Consider the following 22,144-nt stretch of genomic DNA (forward strand, 5'->3'; position numbering starts at 1 on the left):
AGGTTGTTATGGTGTTGGTCCTTGACCCAGTGTGTGTCATTGGAAATATTTGAAGTAGGGGAATAATAAGGAAAACTGAAGGAATGTGTGTGTAAGGAAGGTTGGAGAGGAGAGCTCCCTAATTCGGACACTCTTCTGAGAACCTGTTGGAAGCAATGTGGTTCTTGAGCAGGGGCAGGAGGCAACTATGAGAAGATGAGGGTGGGGGAAGAATGCACATGAAAGTGTGGGTGGCTGGAGAGCTTGGTGACGTGCTCAGGGACTAGTGGTGTGGCCTGTAAGGTTGAACCAAGCAATGAAAAATGACAAGGATGATCAGAGGGCCAGGTCCTGCCAAAGGGAGGAGCCAGCTTTGGTGCTTAGGTGCTGGCCAGAGAGGGGAGGAGCTCTCAGTGGTAGGAGCTGGGGGTGGGTGCAGATCCGTTCACCTGAGCTTATTCCAATGGTGCTCTGTTACCATCTTTCTTTTCCTCCTGGTGTTTTCACCCGTTACCCATTGCTCACCTCTGCACCCTTAGTCTTTAAGGAGAGCATTTTATTTTTTTAAATATTTATTTATTTATTCGGTTACACTAGGTCTTAGTTGGGGCAGGTGGGCTCCTTAGCTGTGGCATGTGAATTCTTAGTTGCGGCATGCATGTGGGATGTAGTTCCCTGACCAGGGGTCAAATCCAGGCCCCCCTGCATTGGGAGCGCGGGGTCCTATCCACTGTGCCAAGGAGAGCATTTTAAAAATGAACATTCTGGGGCTTCCCTGGTGGCGCAGTGGTTAAGAATCCGCCTGCCAATGGAGGGGACACGGGTTCGATCCCTGGTCCGGAAAGATCCCACATGCTGTGGAGCAACTAAGCCCGTGCGCCACAACTACTGGGCCTGCGCTCTAGAGCCCATGCTCCGCAACAAGAGAAGCCACTGGAATGAGAAACCCGCGCACCGCAATGAAGAGTAGCCCCCGCTCTCCACAACTAGGGAAAGCCTGCGCACAGCAACAAAGACCCAACGCAGCCAAAAATAAACAAACAAATAAATAAAATGCACATTCTGGGAATTCCCTGGCAGTCCAGTGGTTAGGACTTGGCGCTTTCACTGCCAAGGGCCAGGGTTCAATCCCTGGTTGGGGAACAAAGATCCAGCAAGCCATGCAGCACACCAAAAAAAAAAAAATTTCTGTCTTGGAGCATAGCACAGCTTCCAGCCTGCGCTATTTCAGCTTTGTGCTTGGAAGGGTCTTGCAGCATTCATCATGAGAGCAACGGTGGTCTTATGCCCCGCAGGGCGAGGCCCAGCCCAGCCCCATCCTTGAGTACGGAGTCAGCTATTGCTATTCAAAATGATGGGCCACATTCCTTCTACAGCCTGAGCATGGGAGTTCCGGGGTGAAAATGAACCTTGGAGTGGCTGGTCACCCCAACTGTACTCAGAGACCTTCCCAACCCGGGGTATCTGCTGATTGCCACAGTGCGAGCTCTGGAGGGAAGAGGACCTTCGGGTGTGAGAAGGAACAGATAAGTCATCCAGCTTCAGCTGGGCATGATACCCCACAATACCTGAAAGGTCCGTTCTCTGAGCTCGCATGTACCAAGCTGGGTGCCCCGAAATGGGATTCAGGCCTCGCCAATTATCATCCCTCAGCCTTCAGAACAGGCTGGTGGAAACTAAAGAGCCTGAAGCCCCTGGGCCAGTCACCTGTGGCCAGTAGCGAGCCCCTCCAATGACCTCTGTAAGCCTTACAGGTGAATTCTCTTCTGCCAGGATGTGAAGAGGGTTGGAATCCTTTAAGCAGCCTCTACGGTTTCGGGGGGAAAGAAGGTGAAAGAAGAGTTTAGCTGAGAAAAAGTATTCCGGTAGAACAGAGCCTGGAGAATTGAAAGAGCAAAGGGCCAGAGGTTGAGGAGGGATCTGTCCTTGCAGTGAGGATTTCTCTCCCTCCTGTGCTGGCAGAGAGAGTGAATAGAAGTTAGCCTGCAGCAAGAACAAACATACCCCAAGGTCTAGGTCACTGCTTTGTGGATGACAATCATCTGATCTGCCCTTGAGCACAAATGGAAAGTCTGGGCTCAGAACTGCAGCCATTGCTGAGGCCACTGAGGCTTGATGGGGATAAATGGAGAAAGCCTAAGAGGGTGCAGCTCCAAGACTGGCCAGGGCCCCAGATTCTGGCTGTGCAGCTTATACGCTGCCCTCACCTGACCTGATCCGTGGAGCAATCTGCTTCCACCCCACGGAGGCTGCCCACCCTGGGAGAGGCCAGTGGGCAGCCCAGCAGAGCTGAGGTTCAAGTTGGGGTGAGGAGAAGAGAATGGCTGCGAGGACCAGTGTGCTGGCTTGTCTACCTGTCATCCCAGGTGTTTGGGAGGCAGCCGGCAGGTGTCTCTGCTCCCGCGGGAATCTGTCAAACAGCCCGCTATCAGGCCAGAGGTGGCCAGGTGGGGTAGAGCTTAGAAAGAGCCTGTCTTCAGGCCTCTAACTTCTGGAAGGTGTGTGGCAGCCCTGCCTGGGGTTGTGGGAGGGAGGGGAGGAGGCTCTGTCAGGGTGGCAGGAAGACCCTTTCATGTCTTGGGTGTTGCATGATCTTCACAGCACCTGTGAGGTGAGGTCATCACACCCCTCTCCACAGCTGAGGAAATCAAACCTTGGAGCGATTAAGCATCTAGCTTAAAGCTACAGAGCGAGTGGCCGAACTGAAATCTGAGCCCAGAGCTCTGACTCCAAAGCAGCACTCCACTCTGCTGGGCAGTCTCCGAGCACCCTGAGGGGAAGCTGTCACCGTGCCCGGAAGCCTTTCCAGTTCTCAGGGAGAAGGGACACGGAGGCCAGCCCTTGGGTGGAGCTCTAGGTGGAGCCACCGTTGGAGAAAGGATATCTCGTTCTGCTATTGTCAGATCGCCTCCCAGGAGCCCCATTCCTGGGACCAGGCGGCAGCACACTGATCCAGGGGCAAAGTCAGCTGGTCGCCACTGTCCAGGCGGCAGCTTCCTAGTGAGGGAGCTTTCATTTCAGGCTTCCTTCTGATCTCAGGGAATCAATTCTCAGATCGTAGAGATACGGAGTCTCTCCTTGGTGGGTAGCTGCTACCACCTGGCTGGACTCGTGCAGACAGGACAGCTCTCACCTGGAGCGTTGCTCCCCTAAGCGCTGGGGCCAGGATGGTCAGCTTCTGTCCACCAAGGCCACAAGGTGAAGCTGGCAGAGATGACCCAGGCAGATGGCTCCTGCAGCCCACTGCCATGGCCCATCATTTTGAGTAGCAATAGTCACAGGACAGCAGAAGGTGAAGGGAAAATACACCCAGTGTGTTAGGGTGGGGAAGGTTCCCATCTTCAGCCCCGTGAAGAAAGAAAGTCCCCTTTGCTGACATCTTATTAGCCTGTCACTGCCCCATTCATTGCAAGAGACTGGTGTCTCTGAGTTTGTCAGCCCTGATCAGGTTCTGGAAAAACTGTTCTTTCCTCCTCTGAGGGTCCCTCTGATTCTGCAGCAGGAGAAAACTATTCAGGAGCAGAGTCTTACAGAACTAGAGACATGTCTTCTTTAGTCATAATACAGGAAATGCTTTTGAACACTGGTCTCCCCACCAGAAGACTTCTTTTTCTCTCTCTTATAAAAAAGAGAACAGAATATAAAGCATTCCTAATTACATGAGAATTTTGTCTACATTCACAAATTAGTTTAATTCATTGGGGAGGTGGGTATAAGTACAATCTCATTGCTGTCACACTTCATCCCCTTCCCCCACTCCACTCTGTTCTTATTAAATATTTCATTTGGCTCACTGGAGATGTCTAGCCCAACAGTAAACTAATACTGAAGTGTCTTTGACAAAGGTAATCATGGCCAATTATACCATTATAACAGTTACTGCAGTTTTTAAGTTTAATTCATTCATTATTTTTGAAGAACCTGTTTGGTGCAAGTCACTGTGCTGGGTTCAATAGGGAATATATTTAGCTTTTTTGTCCCCATCAGTTTTTAGAGACAGATCGCATAGGCACAGTCCTAATTCAAGGCAGTATATGCCGCATGTCAGAAGAGGTGGGCAACCGTGGCAGCCACTATCGCATATCTACCCCCAAAGCCATTCCCAGCTGGTGGTTTTGTTTGCCAGCGCACCCTCTGGGCCTCTCCACCACCAGGGCAAATCTCAGTCTAAGCTCATCAAGGTAATTCCAGTTCTCTTGCCTGGGACTGGTTAAGGAAGCAGCAGGTGATGCAATTATGCAAATGAGAGGGGAGGTAAAGTCTTCTGGATGGGGGTTGATGGGAAGATATTCTTGGAAGAATTTCCTTGCTCTTAAAAAGGAACACAGCGGGGCTTCCCTGATGGCACAGTGGTTAAGAATCCGCCTGCCAATGTAGGGGTCACTGGTTAGAGCCCTGGTCCGGGAAGATCCCACATGCCGCAGAGCAACTGAGCTTGTGTGCCACAACTACTGAGCCTGAGCTCTAGAGCCCGTGAGCCACAACTACTGAGTCCACGTGCCACAACTACTGAAGCCCGTGTGCCTAGAGCCCGTGCTCCGAAACAAGAGAAGCCACCGCAATGAGAAGCCCGCGCACTGCAATGAAGAGTAGCCCGGGCTCGGGGCAGCTAGAGAAAGCCTGCGTGCAGCAATGAAGACCCAACGCAGCCAAAAATAAATAAATAAATTTATTTATTTAAAACAAAAGGAACACAGGGGGCACTTCCCTGGTAGTCCAGTGGGTAAGACTTCTCGCTCCCAATGCAGGGGGCCTGGCTTTGATCCCTGGTCAGGGAACTAGATCCTGCATGCATGCCGCAACTAAAAGATCCCGCGTGCAGCAACTAAGACCAAGTGCAGCCTAAATAAATATTTTAGAATTAAAAAAAATAATAAAATAGCCTGCTTATATTAAAAAAAAAAAAAGGAACACAGGGAAAGGATTTTCTCTTTTGAACCTTTGACATTATTTTGTGAGCACATAATACTTGAAGTTGCCACAGTTATCTTGTGACCACAACTGCACAGATATGACGACAAAAGCTAACATTCCCAGCCTAACAGAACAGAAAGATACAAAGAACCTGGGTCCTGGATAGGATGTTGAGCCCCTCAATAACTAGTCCTGAAACTTCTCTCCCTCTGGATTTTTCATTATGTGAGATTATAATCCTTTTATTGTTGGGTCATTTTGAGTTGGGTCTTCTATTGCTTCCTGCCAAAAGTATTCTAACTAATATAAAAGCCTCATGTGATAGTTCATAGAAGAGTTTAGTGAAATAGTAATAAAAATATTAAGACCTTTTAAAATTGTATAATCCCCTTTCCAGTGCAGACACTGGCCTGGGAGAGTAAAGATTCCATGCCTCCCTTCCTTTCTTTGGTTTTTGACCTTCCTCTGCCTGCAGTGCCTGGTCAACCAAACTGATCTGCTGCTTCCTTTCAGTCTTTCCAGGAGCCTTGGATGGACTTAAGCCACAGATTAAAAGCACCCAGAAGACATCTGCAGGCCTGAAAAACTTCTTCCCTTTGACATGCAATGGTGAATGGAGCCATAGCCTGATCTGTGGATCAGAAGATATAGATACCTTCTGATACAGAAGACCAAGGAGGCCCACTCTGGAAGAACCAGCTCCTCCTAGGAAGCCCAGCCAGAAGGAGCTCAACCCCAGGGCAGTCCCAAATCTTGCAGAGCCTAAGGAGCTTTGAGCTGCCCTTGTAGACAAGGGGGTGGTACTGGGGGACTCTTGGGACAGGAACCAGGCCAGGTTCTGGGGACTCCAGGGTATGAACAGGGGTCATTTGACCAGTTATTCTCTTGTGTGGGGGGCCCTTGGATCCTTGAGAGGAAAAAGCCTGAGAAGCTTTTTCTCCTTCTCTGGCCCATTTGGTTTCTTTTACTCTCCCCCACTGCTCCCCTCTCTCCCCACCCTCAACTTCTCCCTCCACTTCCATTTCTCCCTTCCCTCTCTCACTCATCTCCTCCTTCCCCATCCTCATTTCCTCCATCACCTCCTTTCCCTCTGGCCAGGTGCTAACACAACAGTGTGTGGCGGAGAGAATTCACCTGGAGAGTGAGACAACGTCTAACAGATGCTGACAATTGGCCCTCAACGGCTGTGAGATCCAACAGGCTCGCTCTGAAAGCTCAGGCCCAGCCAGACCCAGCTGTCAGATGAGTACCTGTGCGGCCTGCAGGCAGAGGGCAGACAGGGCCGTTTGTAGGGCATCAGATGCTTTGAACTTGTCCGTTCAGCTGCCACCTGGCCTCTCCCTGCAGGAGGTGGGGGGAACGTAGATGGCAGAGCTTTACGGCTGCAAAAAGGAGTCTCCTGGTGGCTGGCCTGAGGGGCAGGAGCCCTGTCCTGTCTCATCTCAGGCATGAGCATGCGCTCAAGAAATTCGTATCAGGCATAGTCTCTTATAAGAGACCTGCAGAATCAAGTGGAGACCAGGATGAGACGCCCGGGTTCTATTCTAATAAGCGGTGTGACTAACTCTTCTCCTTCTCTGTCACGCTTACCCAGTAGCCAGAACCACTGCCTTGCACCATAACGATATCTAGGACAATGGAACTAATCCACTAGAAGGAAGGTTGTGGACATTATGACACTTCACCCCTAAATGCTCCTGCAGGCACCTCCTAAGAACAAGAATCTTCTCTTATACAACCGCATTCCTGTCTTCACACCTAAAAGCGGTAATAATCATTCCATAGCATATCATACACAAATTTCTCCAGTAGCCTTTTTCTTCTTCAAATCTAGGATCCAATTTAAGTTTGAACATTGAATTTAGATGTTATATCTCTTAGTCTCTTGTCTAGAACAATCTCCCACTGTAGTGGGTTGAATGGAGGCCCCCCCCCCAAAAGATATGTCCATATCCCAGAACCAGTGAATATAACCTTATTTGGAAAGAGGGTCTTTGCAAGATGTAGTTAAGGACCTTGAGATCGTCCTGGGTTACCTGGGTCCCCAAATCCAGTGACAAGTGTCTTTATAGAAAGGAAAGAGAAGGCATAGACACAGAAGAGGAGAAGGCCATGTGAAGGCAGAGACAGAGATTAGAACAATACAGCTGCAGCCAAGGATCTCTGGGAGCCACCAGAAGCTGGAAGAGGCAAGGAAGGATTCTCCCCTAGAGGCTTTGGGAATATGCCTTACCAACATCTTGATTTTGGACTTCCAGTCTGCATCACTGTGAAAGAATAAATTTCTGTTGTTTTAAGCCACCACATTTGTGGTAATTTCTTATGACATCCCTAGAAAACTAATACACTCACTTTTTAAAAAAATGGCTTTGACTTCTTAGAGCCTAGGAATCATCTGACAGAATGTCCCAAATCTGAAATTGTCTTCACATTGACCTTTTAAAGTCATAAACCTGATCAAGTCATTCCTCTGCTTAAAACCCTCCAGTGGGGGCTTCCTTAGTGGCGCAGTGGTTAAGAATCCGCCTGCCAATGCAGGGGACACAGGTTCAAGCCCCGGTCCGGGAAGATCCCACATGCCGCAGAGCAACCAAGCCCATGCGCCACAACTACTGAGCCTGCGCTCTAGAGCCCGTGAGCCACAACTACTGAGGCCTGCATGCCTAGAGCCCGTGCTCTGCAACAAGAGAAGCCACCGCAATGAGAAGCCTGTGCATTGCAACGAACAGTAGTCCCCACTCACCGCAACTAGAGAAAGTCCATGCACAGAAATGAACTCAACACAGCCAAAAATAAATAAAATAAATTTATTAAAAATAAATAAAAATAAAATAAAACCCTTCAGTGGCTTTTCATTGCATTTATAATCAGCTATAGGGACTTCCTTGGTGGTCCATGCTCCCAATGCAGGGGGTCTGGGTTCGATCCCTGGTCGGGCAACTAGATCCTGCACGCGTGCTGCAACTAAGAGTCCACATGCCACAACGAAGATCCCGAGTACCACAGCTAAGACCCGGTACAGCCTAGACAAATAAATAAATATTAAAAATAAAGAAATAAATTTATTTTAAAAATAAATTAAAAAAATAAGCTATAAACCCTTTCCTCTGATTTAGAAAGCCTGTGGTCTGACTCCTCCCCACTCCTCTCATGTCACCTTCCCTTCTCTCCTCCCACCCATCTCACTCCAGCCTCACCTTTCTACAGTCCCGCAAACATGCCAAGCTCATCCCAGACTTATCCCTGCCCAAGTGACAACCAAATACAATTCTTAATCTTTGAGTACTGGATCAGGGGAAAACAGCTATGAAGGACATTATTGGGATCATTGTAGGGGTAGGGAAAATGAATATAAACTATATATTAGATAATACTGTTGTATCAATGTTAAGTTTCTTGGGGAGTTAATAGTACTGTGGTTGTATAGGAAAATGTCCTTATTCTTAGGAGATGCATGCTGAAGTACTTAGGGGTGAGACATAATGTCTGGAAATTACTTTCAAAGGAACTGTGGCAAAATATTAACAACTGGTAATTATTATACCCTGGGAAAAGATATATTGGTGTTGATAGCAATATTCTCTTTTTTTTAAGTAAATTTATTTATTATTTATTTTTGGCTGCGTTGGGTCTTCGTTGCTGTGCGCGGGCTTTCTCTAGTTGCGACAAGCGGCGGCCCCTCTTCGTTGTGGTGCGTGGGCTTCTCATTGCAGTGGCTTCTCTTGTTGTGGAGCACGGGCTGTAGGCGCACCGGTTTCAGTAGTTGCGTCACTGAGGCTCAGGAGTTGTGACACATGGGCTTAGTTGTTCCGTGGCATGTGGGATCTTCCCAGACCAGGGCTCAAACCCGTGTCCCTTACATTGGCAGGCGGATTCTTAGCCACTGTGCCACCAGGGAAGTCCCAATATTCTCTTGACTTTTCTCTGGGTTTGAAAATCAAAATAAAATGGCAGGGGGGAGGGGGAAATGGACAATTTAAAGAAAAAATCTTAATCCAGGTATGCTCGGATTTTTTTTTAAGATTTTTTTTTGATGTGGACCATTTTTAAAGACTTTATTGAATTTGTTACAATATTGCTTCTGTTTTATGTTTTGGTTTTTTGGCAGCGAGACATGTGGGATCTTAGCTCCCCGACCAGGGTTCAAACGAGTACCCCCCTGCATCAGAAGGCAAAGTCTTAACCACCGCCAGGGAAGTCCTTGCTCAAATTTTCATGTGCATTAAAAATCACCTAGGAAGTTTGTTAAAATGCAGAATTCTAGGGATTCAGAAGATCTAGGTGGAGCACTGAAATCTGCTTTTTAATGGGCCCCCAGGTGATTCTGAGTCAGGTCTCTAGGCCACACCACGAGGAGGAAGGTTCACTTAGCATCCTGTGGCCATAAGCTGCTCTCCTGTTCTCCAGTTGACCGGTAGCTAGTTGGAAGGGTCAGGTAGGCAGATGGATGGAGATGCAATTTTACAGTGAGGGCAGGACAGGAGATTGTGGACAGAGTAGAGGATAAGGGGGGAGTTGAGGACAGACTTTACCTCCTTCCCTGGCTTTGGGCTTCTGGGGGTGCAGAGGAGGTTCCTAGAGCCCAGGGGAAGAATGAGATCAAGGCTCAGAGGTCCTAATACCAGTGCTGCTATTCTATTTTACACACTCTTGGATAATTCTCCTCTTTATTTAATTAATTTATTTATTTTAAAGAATAGGGAAGTGCTTCTTTTTTTTAAACTATTTATTTATTTGGCTGTGTCGGGTCTTCGTTCCAGCATCCAGGATCTTTAGTTGCAGCATGCGGACTCTTAGTTGCGGCATGCGGGATCTATTTCCCTGACCAGGGGTCGAACCTGGGCCCCCTGCATCAGGAGCGTGGAGTCTTAACCACTGGACCACCAGGGAAGTCCCCTCATCTTTAAAAAGGAGGTCATAATAAATAGTTTTGGAGCATTCCCCCAAATTCCAATGTTCCTGAGCCTTGAGTGTTAAAACTCAATAAACGTGGATGGATTCCGACTGCAGACATGTCATTCTAGCATCTGGCCAGAAGGTGGCAGCAACACACCTCTCTTTTCCTGACTCGACAACCACGGGAAATATTTTTTTCAGGTGCCTCTGGGTTCCCTTCAGTTTAACCAACAGCTGTTTGACTTAGGTCCTGTGCTAGACACCACAGACACAAAAGTGAATAAGATCTGATGGCTGCCCTCAAATATCATATTGTCAGGGAGCAGGAGAGTCAGACATATAAACAGATTACTAGTTTACTAGCTGTGTGACGTTGGGCAAGTTGCCTAACCTCTCCGTGCCTCAGTTTCTCCAACTGTAAAATGGGAATAGTAGTAGTACCTATGTCATAGGGTTATTGTGAGGATTAAAAATGATAACACGTGTAAAATGCTTAGCATAGTGCTTGGCACATAGGAAATGTTAGCTATTGTTATATTATAGAGTGAGAGAACTGATGAGATGGAGAAGATACCCAGGGTGCTCCTTAACAGGGAGGAGTGGAGCCCCCAAATGGAGATAATGGGGAAAGGATTCCACGCCGGTGGACTCCTTCTGGCTGGGGCTCATCTGGGCTCCTGCAGGCCCAGAACACAGAACACCAGCAAGCCCTGACCAACCAGGACGTGTCTTCCTGCAGAGGAAGCCGTAATTTGCTAACTGTGCAACCTCAGACAGGCAACTTTGTCCCTCTGAGCCTCAGTTCCTACCCAAGTGATGGGAAAGGGGATCACAGGACCCGAGGGACGGTGCCAAGTTCAACATCTGAGACACTGTGGAGAGTTAGCTGTAAAGTCAGCCAGTTCAGGGGCAGCAGGCACCTGGAGCTAGGGATGCAAAGAGGAACCAACAGGAAGGCAAAGAGATCTTGGGGAGGACATTGGAATTTCCCCAGGATGTAGAGTGGAGGTTGAGCCAATCCTAGACCTCAAGGGGCAGGGAGATGCCAGCTAACCCTTAGGTACAAGTAATTAGGGTTATGTCATTGATTCTGTGTGTCTGTTTCCTCTCTGTCACATGGGAGGGGAAGAAGGCAATCAACAGTGTTGAGCACCTACTGTGAACCTCACAACATGCTAATCGCTTTATGCATAATACCTCATTTAGATCTCATGACACCTCTGGAAGGAAGGTATCATCATTCCTATTTTACAGATGAAGAAACTGAAGCTCAGAGAGGATATGTAACTTGCCCAGGGTCACACAGCTAGTAAGTGCCCAGTCTGATGGCCTGATCTCTTCTCCCATGACCTTTCCCAGCATTCCACCTTAGCCGCTCACTCCTTAGAAACACCCTGGGAATCTTTTTTTTTTTAATTTATTATTTTTGGCTGTGTTGGGTTTTCTTTGCTGCGCGTGGGCTTTCTCTAGTGGCGGCGAGCGGGGGCTACTCTTCGTTGCCGAGCTCAGGCTTCTCATTTCGGTGGCTTCTCTTGTTGCGGAGCACGGGCTCTAGAGCGCAGGCTCAGTAGTTGTGGAGCACGGGCTTAGTTGCTCCACGGCATGTGGGACCTTCCTGGACCAGGGCTCGAACCCACGTCCCCTGCATTGGCAGGCGGATTCTTAACCACTGCGCCACCAGGGAAGCCCCACCCTCGGAATCTTATCCATAAATACCCCAGCTCCAGAATCATGAATTCATGCACCCTGCTCTCCGAAAACAACTTCCTACCCTCTCAGTGCCTCTTTCAGTTCCTTGTACTGTGACTGGTCTTTGGCCTTGCCTGGAAGTCCAGCTATGGACCTCTTTACTCTCCCAATACCCCACCCTCTCTTGTCTACACACCCCTCCTCATCCAGCTTTGAGTCCATGGCCTGTCATTTAGCAGCTCTCTTGCCAGTAACCTAAACTTCATTGCTTACCTGCCTTGCAAACCTCTGGATACAGTGGTTATTTCTCTTTGAGCTTTCGCCAGGGCAGCCAAGGACAGCAGAAGGAGGAGGGGTAATAATAACGCTGGCTAATACTTATATGGCATGTGTTATGTGCCAAGCACTAAGTGCTTCACATACTGGAACTCAATTCCACCTCTAGCACTATGGGCTAGGTACTATTATTATCATCCCCACTGATGGGCAAAGAAAATGGAGAGAATAGAGGTTAAATCACTCAACCAGACTCAAAGCATACAGCTAATTAAGTTGAGGAGCCATGATCAAACCCATGCAGTCTGTCCAGAGTCCGTGCTTTGATCAGTATACTATTTTCCCAGTGCACTGAGGCCACCCTTCCCTCCTTCCATCAGCCAGGAAGTACTGGGTTCCTGTCACCCCGGTCCAGCACTGCTCTTAGTGGGGACAGTCCAAAGGAAGTCCAGATCCTTCTTCACTGTACTTGGGGGCTGACAATTTGTAATAGTAGTAGTAATAAATTAACAAGTTTTCAGCTTTTATTACGTGTGTCCTAAGTATTTTACATGTATTTATTTAACCCTCTCAACAACACTATGAGGTGGAAACTACAATTTTCCCCCTTTTGCTGGAGCCCATGAGAGGACATAGTAATGAGGCTACATTTGTACAACAGAGTGTTGGAATCAGATGGGAAGCTTGGTAGCTGGATGCCAGAGCCCTGGCTCTTAACCGGGACCCTTCCCTACTTTTCTTCCGGCCACAAGACCTCCCAGGCCCAGCTCTTTCTGAGGACGGTGGAGGAGTCTTCTCTGCATTGCCAGCAGGCCTGGTTCCCAAACCCAGGCCAGACCCTGGCCTTACAACTCCCAGAGCCCTGCCGAGGTGGTCCTGGTTCCCTCTACTCTGAGGCTTCTGGGTGGTGAGCTGGGAGCTTAAGCAGGGGAGAGGATGGGAACCCCACTGGTAATTCCCCAGGGCCAGCCCTAGAGGCCTCTACTCTGAAAGGCCCAGGTCTGCCAGCAGTTCCCTGTAAAAGTAAAGCCTGAGCTCATCCTCCCCAGGCCTTACCTGTCCCTTTGCGTGAAGTACTGGCTCAGACCCCCAGTTTGTACCCGGAGGACAGCAGGCAGGGCAGGGCAGGGCCTAGGCCGGAGTGGATGGGGCTTCAATGGCAGCTGGGGCTCAGCCCAGGGCTGCAGCAGAAAGCACTTAGCTTCCCCACTCCCCTCCTCACACCTATCAAGCCCCCTCCCCTAACCCTGGCAGGACCCTACCCCTCCCCACTTCCAAGAGTTAGTGGCAACCCGCCCTGGTTTATCCATCCCACCCCTCTCTCCCATCCTCCCTCTTCCCATTCCCCTGGCAACCAAACCAGATTCATCAAGGAGAAGGACCTGGCAGCTGTTCAGGGAGAGACTAATAGCCCAGAAGGAAGGAGGGGCCTGGAGAGGAGACAGAAGGCAAAGGCGGTAGGGATGTGAGCCTGAGGGCGTTGGCCCATCTCAGAGGACACACAAAGGCGGGGAGGCCCCTCTGCCCTGCAGTGCTGAGGGGATGGCCAGCCAGGGAGCCGCCCTCCTCATCCCCTCAGCCAGAGGTGCAGCCCGGAGTCCCAGACCTGTTTCCCCAGACGCCCAGCTCTTGTCCTCAGGGCCAATCCTACGCGGACCTGTCCTTACTGGAGAGCCCCGGAGTCCCCAGCAGCAGCAGCCCCTTAGCTCCTGGCGAGCCCAACAGGCCTCGGCACCTGGACTCCTGCAGACCATCCAAGCTGCCTCTGTCCACTCCTGGGCAGCCTGTGCCTGCGTTCTGGAAGCCGTTAGACATGCAAAGGCCAGACATCAGCCTCCCTGCTAACTCTGGGGTGGGGGAGGGTATGAAGGGCCCTGTGGTTGGGTGTGTCTAATGTGTGTGCACACAGGTGCACGGTGCTATTACGCATATGCATCTGTGGCTCTGTTCTGGGCCTTTTTCTCCTCTTCCAGTCCTTGAGCCTATGGGGATGGGCACTTTCTCTTTCCCCTTCTCTTCCCATCCAGCCCTCCTCTCGCTGGGTACCTGCAGCTCCTCAGCACTGGAAACAGGTTCCTGCCAGCGTGTCTATCTCTCAGCCTTGGCAGCGGCTGCTACCCTTCAGCGCCTCCCCTTCCTACTTCAGGAATCGCCCCGGTTCCTGTAAGGCCCTGACTGAGCAGCAGTGGGTTGGGGGGAGTATCCAGGAAAGCCAGACAGCACACGCTAGCTCACTCAGTTCAGCCTCCGGCATGGCACAGACCCTCCCAAGTGGGACCCAGAGCTGGGCCTAGTCACCCTGAGCCCCCTCTGATGTGCCCACCTTGTTGGGGCCTGGGGTAGATTGGGGATCTGTGTCTTTAAGGCTGAGACATCAGCAGGCAACCTCCTGGCCAAGTGTCCAGGGGAGGGGGAGGGGAAGAAGCAAGTCCATTAGCAGCAGAGCTGGCGCCAGGCAGCAACCCTTCACAGAGCCCTGGGGATTTCAGGGAGAGCAGCCCTTCCTCACCCACCTCAGCTGCCTCTGCACTCCCGTCCCCCAGATCTCCCTGGGTGTGGTGACAGAGGGGGCAGCTGACAGCATTTGAAAGCAGAGCCTAGCCTTCAGGGGCCATGTGGAGGCACAGCCTCTGGGGCCTAAACCAGGTCAATTCTCCCTGCACCTGGGCTGCGTCCTCCCTGCCCATGTACCAGAAGCCTGCCCTTTAACATACAGTCCACCTAGCCCCCACTTTTTACCAGCTCTTTCAGGCAGGGACCCCAGTTCCAGTGAGGCCCTCCCACTCTAGGCTCCAGCTCCGGATATTTGCTGGAAGGCACTGACCCCCCCAACACCCGAACCCCCCCCTCCCGCCTCCCTGTGGCCTGTGGTAGCCATCCCTGTCTCCTTCCCCACCAGCAACTGGGGGAATCATGTAGGCAGGGCGCCGGCAACCAGGGAGGGAGGGTGCGGCGCTCCTGCAGCTCCGCAGGGGTGGGGCGTCCCCCTCCCCACATAGCCCCACCGTCAGGCCAGTGGGAGGAGCAGCCCATGCCCCCCCTGAGCCCGCAGGGCTATAAAGCCGCCTCGCAGCGGTTTGCGGCTCCTTCCCAGCGCCCGGACAAGCTCTGTGAGCGGTGACGCCCCATCCTCGGCCGCCATGAGCCACCCGTCGGGCCTCCGGTCCGGCGTCAGTTCCACCTACTACCGCCGCACCTTCGGGCCACCGCCCTCGCTGTCCCCGGGGGCCCTCTCCTACTCCTCCAGCTCCCGCTTCTCGAGCAGCCGCCTGCTGGGCTCGGCGTCCCCCGGCTCCTCCGTGCGCCTAGGCAGCTTCCGCAGTCCCCGGGCGGCCGCGGGCGCCCTCCTGCGCCTGCCCTCGGAGCGCCTCGACTTCTCCATGGCCGAGGCCCTCAACCAGGAGTTTCTGGCCACGCGCAGCAACGAGAAGCAGGAGCTGCAGGAGCTCAACGACCGCTTCGCCAACTTCATCGAGAAGGTGCGCTTCCTGGAGCAGCAGAACGCGGCCTTGCGCGGGGAGCTGAGCCAGGCCCGGGGCCAGGAGCCGGCGCGCGCCGACCAGCTGTGCCAGCAGGAGCTGCGCGAGCTGCGGAGGGAGCTAGAGCTGCTGGGCCGCGAGCGAGACCGGGTGCAGGTGGAGCGCGACGGGCTGGCGGAGGACCTGGCGGCGCTCAAGCAGAGGTCAGGGGACAGGGCCGGGGCTGGGCGGCGGCCGTCGAGGCGGCCGCCAGAGGGAGTGGCCCGCCTTATCCACCTGGGTGTGTGCAGGCAGCATCCTCGCCGGCGGGCAACACCCTCAACCCCCGTCTACCACTTTGCTGAGTCTCTGGGGAGGGGAGGAAGGGGGAGTTACTATGTCTCCCCTGTGTATAAAGGGGCCACATCTCAGCTCCCAGCAGGTTAAAGGGAAATATGGGGCAAGTCCATCAGGCAGCCTGAAGGCCCCTCCTCAGAGTCCTGGGCAGTAGCAGCCTCTGACCCAGATCCTGGGGGTCGCGGTCTTACGGCTGGGCAGTGACCCCGGAGCTCAGCTTCTGCACACCCCTCCCACCAGGCTGGAGGAGGAGACTCGCAAGCGCGAGGATGCGGAGCACAGCCTCGTGCTTTTCCGTAAGGTGAGCTCGGTCTCCCCATTCCTACCCCCGGCCTGCGTATCCAGGGTGGCATCTGTGGGCAAAGGGAGGCGACCAGAAGCCTCCAGAGGCAGACAGGGAGGGCCAGGCTCTTCGTCGACCTAAGCAACCCCTCCCTGCTCTCGAACCCCTACTGCCACCCCGTGAAGGACGTGGACGACGCCACCCTGTCCCGCCTGGAGCTAGAGCGCAAGATTGAGTCTCTGATGGATGAGATTGAGTTCCTCAAGAAGCTGCACGAGGAGGTGGGTGGACCCGGGTGTCAGGAGGTTGGGGGCGGTCTCGTTGGAGCTGGAGTACAAGCTCTGGAAGAGACTGGCGAGTGGACCTGAGGAAGAGAAGTGAGATTCGTAGGGTAGACGCAGGCTCTCAACCCCCTCTACAGGTGGTTTGACTCACACCCCTGCGCCGCCTGGTGGCGAGCAGCGGAGCTGCACCCCCGTAACCTGGCCAGAGGCTTAGTACGGGCGTGGCGCGGGCCGTGCAGTACCAAGCGCGCCGCACTCCCTAGCGCCCCCTTCTGTTCATTCAAGTGTTCCTTCTCTTTTCTGTGCGCCAACCGCGCGGCCTGCGTGGGATCTGCGCGATGAACTCGGCCTCTCGCCCTGGGCGGCAGGAGCTGAGAGACCTGCAGATGAGCGTGGAGAGCCAGCAGGTGCAGCAGGTCGAGGTGGAGGCGACCGTGAAGCCCGAGCTGACGGCGGCGCTGAGGGACATCCGTGCCCAGTACGAGAGCATCGCAGCGAAGAACCTGCAGGAAGCAGAAGAGTGGTACAAGTCCAAGGTGCCAGGGCACGGGAGGGTTTGGGAGGACCTGGAAGCGTGGAGAGCTGGGGGGAGGGCGCATCTGGTCCACTCACGGCCGGGTTGCCCCCCTGGCCGCAGTACGCGGACCTGTCTGACGCCGCCAACCGGAACCACGAGGCCCTGCGCCAGGCCAAGCAGGAGATGAACGAGTCGCGACGCCAGATCCAGAGCCTGACGTGCGAGGTGGATGGGCTTCGCGGCACGGTGAGTACCAGGCTGTGCGCCCCCGCCCAGGGGGTGGAGGATGAAGGCTGCTCCCCCCATTGACGCCCCCTCTTCACCCCAACCCCCAGAACGAGGCGCTGCTCAGACAGCTGCGGGAGCTGGAGGAGCAGTTTGCCCTGGAAGCCGGCGGGTACCAGGCGGGCACCGCACGGCTCGAGGAGGAGCTGCGGCAGCTAAAGGAGGAGATGGCGCGACACCTGCGAGAGTACCAGGAGCTCCTCAACGTCAAGATGGCCCTGGACATCGAGATCGCCACCTACCGGAAGCTACTTGAGGGCGAGGAGAGCCGGTGAGAGGCAGCGGGTCGGATAGGGTTTGGTCAGGGCTTGCGGGGGGAGGAGTGGGGGGGAGGCCAGCGGCTCACAGGAGTAGCTGACCGAGTGCTTCGCCCCCAGGATCTCCGTGCCAGTCCATTCCTTTGCATCCTTAAGTATAAAGACGACTGGTGAGTCTTTCACGTCTGACTTCCAACTGTCTGTCCCCTTGTCCATTTCTGCCCTGACTGGACTCTTACTCTGGCTCTGCTCAGGGATTGGTTCTCTCCGTGAACTTCTGAGTCCTGGTCTACACTTGCCTTCGCTCCTCAGGCTCTGCCCCTCCCCGCCCCTCCCTCACCTCCCAGACGGAGTGAGGGCTTAAAACAAGAGAAATCCCAAGCCTCCTCCCTTCCACCTCTCATCTTGCTTTTTCCAGTGCCTGAGGTGGAGCCTCCCCAGGAGAGCCACAGCCGGAAGATGGTTCTGATCAAGACCATTGAGACCCGGGATGGGGAGGTAAGATGGGTCACTTGAGCGTAGGACCCCATCATTTCTCATAGTATTTCTGAGCCCCAGCCTGGCTGCAGGTAATCTTAGGGTGTTTGTGGGTTAGTGATTCTTGGGGTGGGAGTGAGACAGGGAGATGGAGGTGGATGGTCAGACTGGAGCCTCAACTGGTTATGCCAGGGAGGGGGGACACCATGCCACAAAGGAGCTGGAAGGAGGGTGGTGCTGAATGGTTTGTGCACCTCACATGCCTCGGCCCCCAGCAGGTGGTGACAGAGTCTCACAAGGAGCAGCGCAGTGAGCTGGACAAGTCTTCTACTCACAGCTACTGAACTTGTTGGTCCAGAGCTCCCTGACCCTGCCCTAGACCTCTAAGCCCCAATCCTAACACCAGTCCCGAATTAGTCTCCTCCCCCTCTGCATGTGTCCACCAGATGGCTCCAGTCACCCCTTCCCTGGCCGTGGCCAAACCCTACCCAGCACCACAGCTGGGCCTCTCCATGCCCACAGAGACATGATCCATATGTTTCTCATTTCTTATCTTGGTAAGAGTCTATATGTTCCCCCATTTCTTGTCCTGGTAAGAATCTATATGTTCCCCCATTTCTTGTCCTGGTAAGAATCTATATGTTCCCCCATTTCTTGTCCTGGTAAGAATCTATATGTTCCCCCATTTCTTGTCCTGGTAAGAATCTATATGTTCCCCCATTTCTTGTCCTGGTAAGAATCTATATGTTCCCCCATTTCTTGTCCTGGTAAGAGGCCAACCATCCCCAGGATGAGTCTACTCCTGCCACGACCCCAAGATTAGTGGGTGGGTCAGGGTCTGAGTTTCACTTTTAAATCAAATAAAACTGCTATCAAGGGAACCCTCTCCAGTGGTGATCATTTTGTAATGTATAAAAATATGGAATGACTATGTTATACACCTGAAACTAATATAATATTGTAAGTGAATTATACTTCGATTTTTAAAACATCATAAAATAGTAAATGGGGGCGGGGCGGGGGGACCCTCCCTAGTGCACTTTTGTCTGTGTCATGGGAGCGTCAATGCAAAGGAGGCTCAGCGGTATTTTCCCCTTGCCTCAGGTAATTTCTCTTCTGACTCCCACTATCTCGGCATCTATGACTCCTGTCTACCCCTCTGGTTTTCCTCCTACCTCTCTGTCCATTCCTTCTCAACTTCTGTGCCCCATCTGCAGCCCCAGATGTCCGAAGCAGAGCCCCTTACCTCGCTTTCCACCTTCTGCAGTCACGTTCTTCCTTCTGGATTCCCCGCCCTAAGATGAAGGCACCACTAGGACTTCCGTGGCCCCAATTAGAACTCACCTCATCTTATACTCCTTTCTTTTCTTCACCTACCCCCAATTCTGTTAATTCTACTTTATAACTCTTTCAAGGCTGTCTGGTTCTCCCCATCTCCACTGCCACCACCCTAGTCCAGGCCACCATCATCTCTTTTTTTTAAAAAAAATTTGATTTATTTTTGGCTGCGTTGGGTCTTCGTTGTCGCGTGCAGGCTTTCTCTAGTTGCGGCGAGCGGGGGCTACTCTTCGTTGCGGTGCGCCGGGCTTCTCATTGCGGTGGCTTCTCTCGTTGTGGCCCACGGGCTCAGTAGTTGTGGCTTGTGGGCTCTAGACTGCAGGCTCAGTAGTTGTGGTGCACAGGCTTAGTTGCTCCCCGGCATGTGGGATCTTCCCGGACCAGGGCTCGAACCCGTGTCCCCTGCATTGGCAGGTGGATTGTTAACCATTGCGCCACCAGGGAAGTCCCGCCACCGTCATCTCTTGCCTGGGTTACATTGTCTGCCTCAGTGGTCTTTTCCCCTGGCCTGGCCCTGCCACCCACCTAAACCTATTCATCACACTTAGCCAGCAGATCAAATTCTGTTGCCACCACCCCACCCCCTGCTTGAAAATGTCTATTTCCATGCTGTCCTCCAACTCCATTCCATCCTACCCTTGCCTTGAAGTCAAAATTTACTTCTGAATTTAGAATGATCTTTTTCACTCAATTATAGTGCTAGGTGCAGGGAGTAAGCCAGAGTCCCTGCTCTCAAGGAGCTCACAGTCTGGGTGGGGGACATAGATAAATAAGCATACAATTCCAACCTCGTGATGAGTGATGTGATTGGGATAAGGAGATGGTGTTGTGGGAACATGAAGAAGAACACCTAACCCAGCCTTAGGGTAGAGATGGCTTCCCAAAGGAGGCACCATCACAGTGAGCGCTGGAGAATGAACAGCAGTTATTCAGGTGAAGCAGGGAGAGGAAGAGGACTTTCTAGGTAGATACATCAGCCAGAAGACAAGAGGGAGCATGTCTGGAAAGTGAAAGTAGTTCTACGTTGCTGGAATGAAGGCTAGAAAGGAAGGAATTGCATTGAGGTTGGAAAGATGCAATGAGGGCCAGGTCACCGAGGGCCTTATATGACATATGAAGGCACTTAGAATTTATTCTAAGGAAAAGGGAAAGAAAAGGGTTTAACGGGTGAAGTATTCAGATCTGCATCTTAGAAAGGTCACTCTGGCTGTGGTGTTCAGACACAGTTGGAAGGAGAAGGAGGACCAGTTCAGAGACTGTGCGGTGAAACATGCAAGAGATGGTGGTGGGCAAAGAAGTGGATGGATTTGAGAACTATTCGGGGGGTAGAATCTGCAGTTCCTAAGTGGGAATTGTCAGTGTGAGGGAAAGGGAAATAGCAAAGATTACCCAAGGTTTTGAGTTGAACACCCAGGCAGATGGTGGGACTTTTCACAGAAACAGGGAAGATTGGTATAGGGAGACAAGGGGGCCCAAGACAACAACATCAGTTTTAGACTTACTGAGTGTGAGATGCCATGGAACAGCCAAGGGGAAGGGCTGGCAGGCATTTGTGTCCACAGGTCTGGAGTTCAGGTGTGATGGAATATTTTGAGATGCTGAATCTATCAGGATGCTTTCTGCTACAAGTAACATACAACCTCATTTTTTTTTTTTAAAAAAAGAAAGTAAACTACTTCATGTAACAAGGAGCCAGAGGTAGGTGGGCTCTGAAGTTGGTTGATTCAGCAACTCAATAATATCACGGACCCAGGCTCTGTCCATGGTTCTGTTCAGCCTTCCTCCTTGGAGGGAAGTTTCATCCTCGGGATGATTCTCCTCATTGTCTGAAGGTGGGTGCCAGTAGCTACTGCGTGATGCTTCTGTCTTCATATTCAGTGGAAGAAAGAGAAACCCCTCCTCCCAAGGATGAGATATAAGTCCTTTCCTTCAGACCGTCTGGCAAGGATCATTGGTGTGTCCGCTCCTGGAGCAGTAACAGTCATCACTGACTTGGGCTAATTGTCTGGTATGGAATGGACATTGGGGATCAACCACAATGTCCATTGCAAATATTACTCAAGCTTCCCACCCTTTTCACCCTCCACCCCTTGCCTTCTCTCCTTTTCATTCAATAGCATTTCTTATCTCAGAGGAGAAATGTCACTGAAGAAAAGCAGACAAAAGCTGTGGAGTTTCAAATATTTAGATTTTCAAGTGAGCAAAATTTCCAGTTTGGAAACTTTCACATCAGAGTCTGTGGCCTATGACTTGTACTGGATAGAAGGAAGAGTTTGAGCTGGGTTTCTCAGGTGTCCCACATGAGAAAAAAATGAAACCACTCAAGAACGGTGTATTAAGTGAGAAAAGAGAAGTGCCTTGGGGAGACTCGTAGAGGAGCAGAGGAAGTGAATCTTGAGAATTAACTGGCAGAGAGGTAGGAGGCCTCAGGAAGCCAGGGCAAGAGAGAGCTTTCCAGAGGGAGTGGCTAGCTGTGTCAGAGGATGCTGGGAACCCAGGTTAAGTAACGGGTGGGAAATGTGGGATTTATCAGCAAGGAAGATGTTAGACCTCAGTGAGGGCAGCTTCAGGGCAGGGTAGGGTCAGAGACAAAACATGGTCAACTGAAGAGCGAATGAGAGATGGGGAAGTGGAGAGCAGACTACTCTCATGAGATGTTTGATTGTTAAAAGAAAAGAAAGAACCAGAGCAAGAAATATCTGTGTTGGAGAAGTGAAATTTTGAAGAAAGGAGAGACTGCACCAATCGTTTTCAAGCTGCGGGTCATGAAACATTGTAATAAAAATTATTGGGTCAAGACAAACATTTTAAAATAAAAAGAATAGAAAACTTTAGGGTATGGTGAAGCTGTCATTTTCAGTGTATATATGTGTGTTCTGGGTTTTCATGTAAAATACATTTTTTTAATCTTGGATTGCAGGGGGGAAAAAATTGAAAAAGACCAGACTTGAACGAGTTTAAGTGCTGGGGAGAATTGAAAGAATCAATTTGTCACGTGTGGATCCAGCCACCTATTGAAATTATACAACCTCAGACTTGGCTGTGATTGAAGAGTTTTAGGAAAACTCAAAATCCAATTCTAATAAAGCGATCTGATGTTAACCTCAAGAAGACAGGGCTGGGATTTGATTGTG

At 51.7% G+C, this 22,144-nt stretch overlaps 1 protein-coding gene and 1 non-coding gene across 5 annotated transcripts; one reads left to right on the top strand and one right to left on the bottom strand.

Annotated features, from left to right (window-relative positions):
* Window positions 1-5,406: 5,406 nt before the first annotated feature.
* Window positions 5,407-18,060, top strand: PRPH (peripherin). 4 transcript variants are annotated; one of them, XM_089920675.1, is made up of 10 exons: window positions 5,407-6,660; window positions 6,966-15,436; window positions 15,810-15,870; window positions 16,038-16,133; window positions 16,505-16,672; window positions 16,774-16,899; window positions 16,989-17,209; window positions 17,316-17,365; window positions 17,614-17,693; window positions 17,948-18,047. In XM_089920675.1, exons 2-10 carry the CDS (start codon window positions 14,895-14,897, stop codon window positions 18,014-18,016), a joined length of 1,413 nt encoding a protein of 470 aa, XP_089776801.1. In that variant the 5' UTR covers window positions 5,407-6,660; window positions 6,966-14,894; the 3' UTR covers window positions 18,017-18,047. The 4 variants fall into 4 exon arrangements, with proteins under 4 accessions (XP_089776801.1, XP_022428018.1, XP_022428019.1 ...); XM_022572310.3 differs by having other exon boundaries at window positions 7,382-15,436; XM_022572311.3 differs by having other exon boundaries at window positions 5,407-15,436; window positions 17,951-18,060.
* Window positions 9,711-9,783, bottom strand: TRNAQ-CUG (transfer RNA glutamine (anticodon CUG)). The gene has a single exon. It is a non-coding gene; the product is annotated as a tRNA-Gln (tRNA).
* Window positions 18,061-22,144: the final 4,084 nt, after the last annotated feature.

The sequence above is a fragment of the Delphinapterus leucas genome, chromosome 11 (genome assembly GCF_059928025.1).
Source record: "Delphinapterus leucas isolate spDelLeu-1000000601 "Yukka" chromosome 11, BTC_Dleu_Yukka2, whole genome shotgun sequence".
In the NCBI taxonomy this organism is placed as follows: Eukaryota; Metazoa; Chordata; class Mammalia; order Artiodactyla; family Monodontidae; genus Delphinapterus; species Delphinapterus leucas.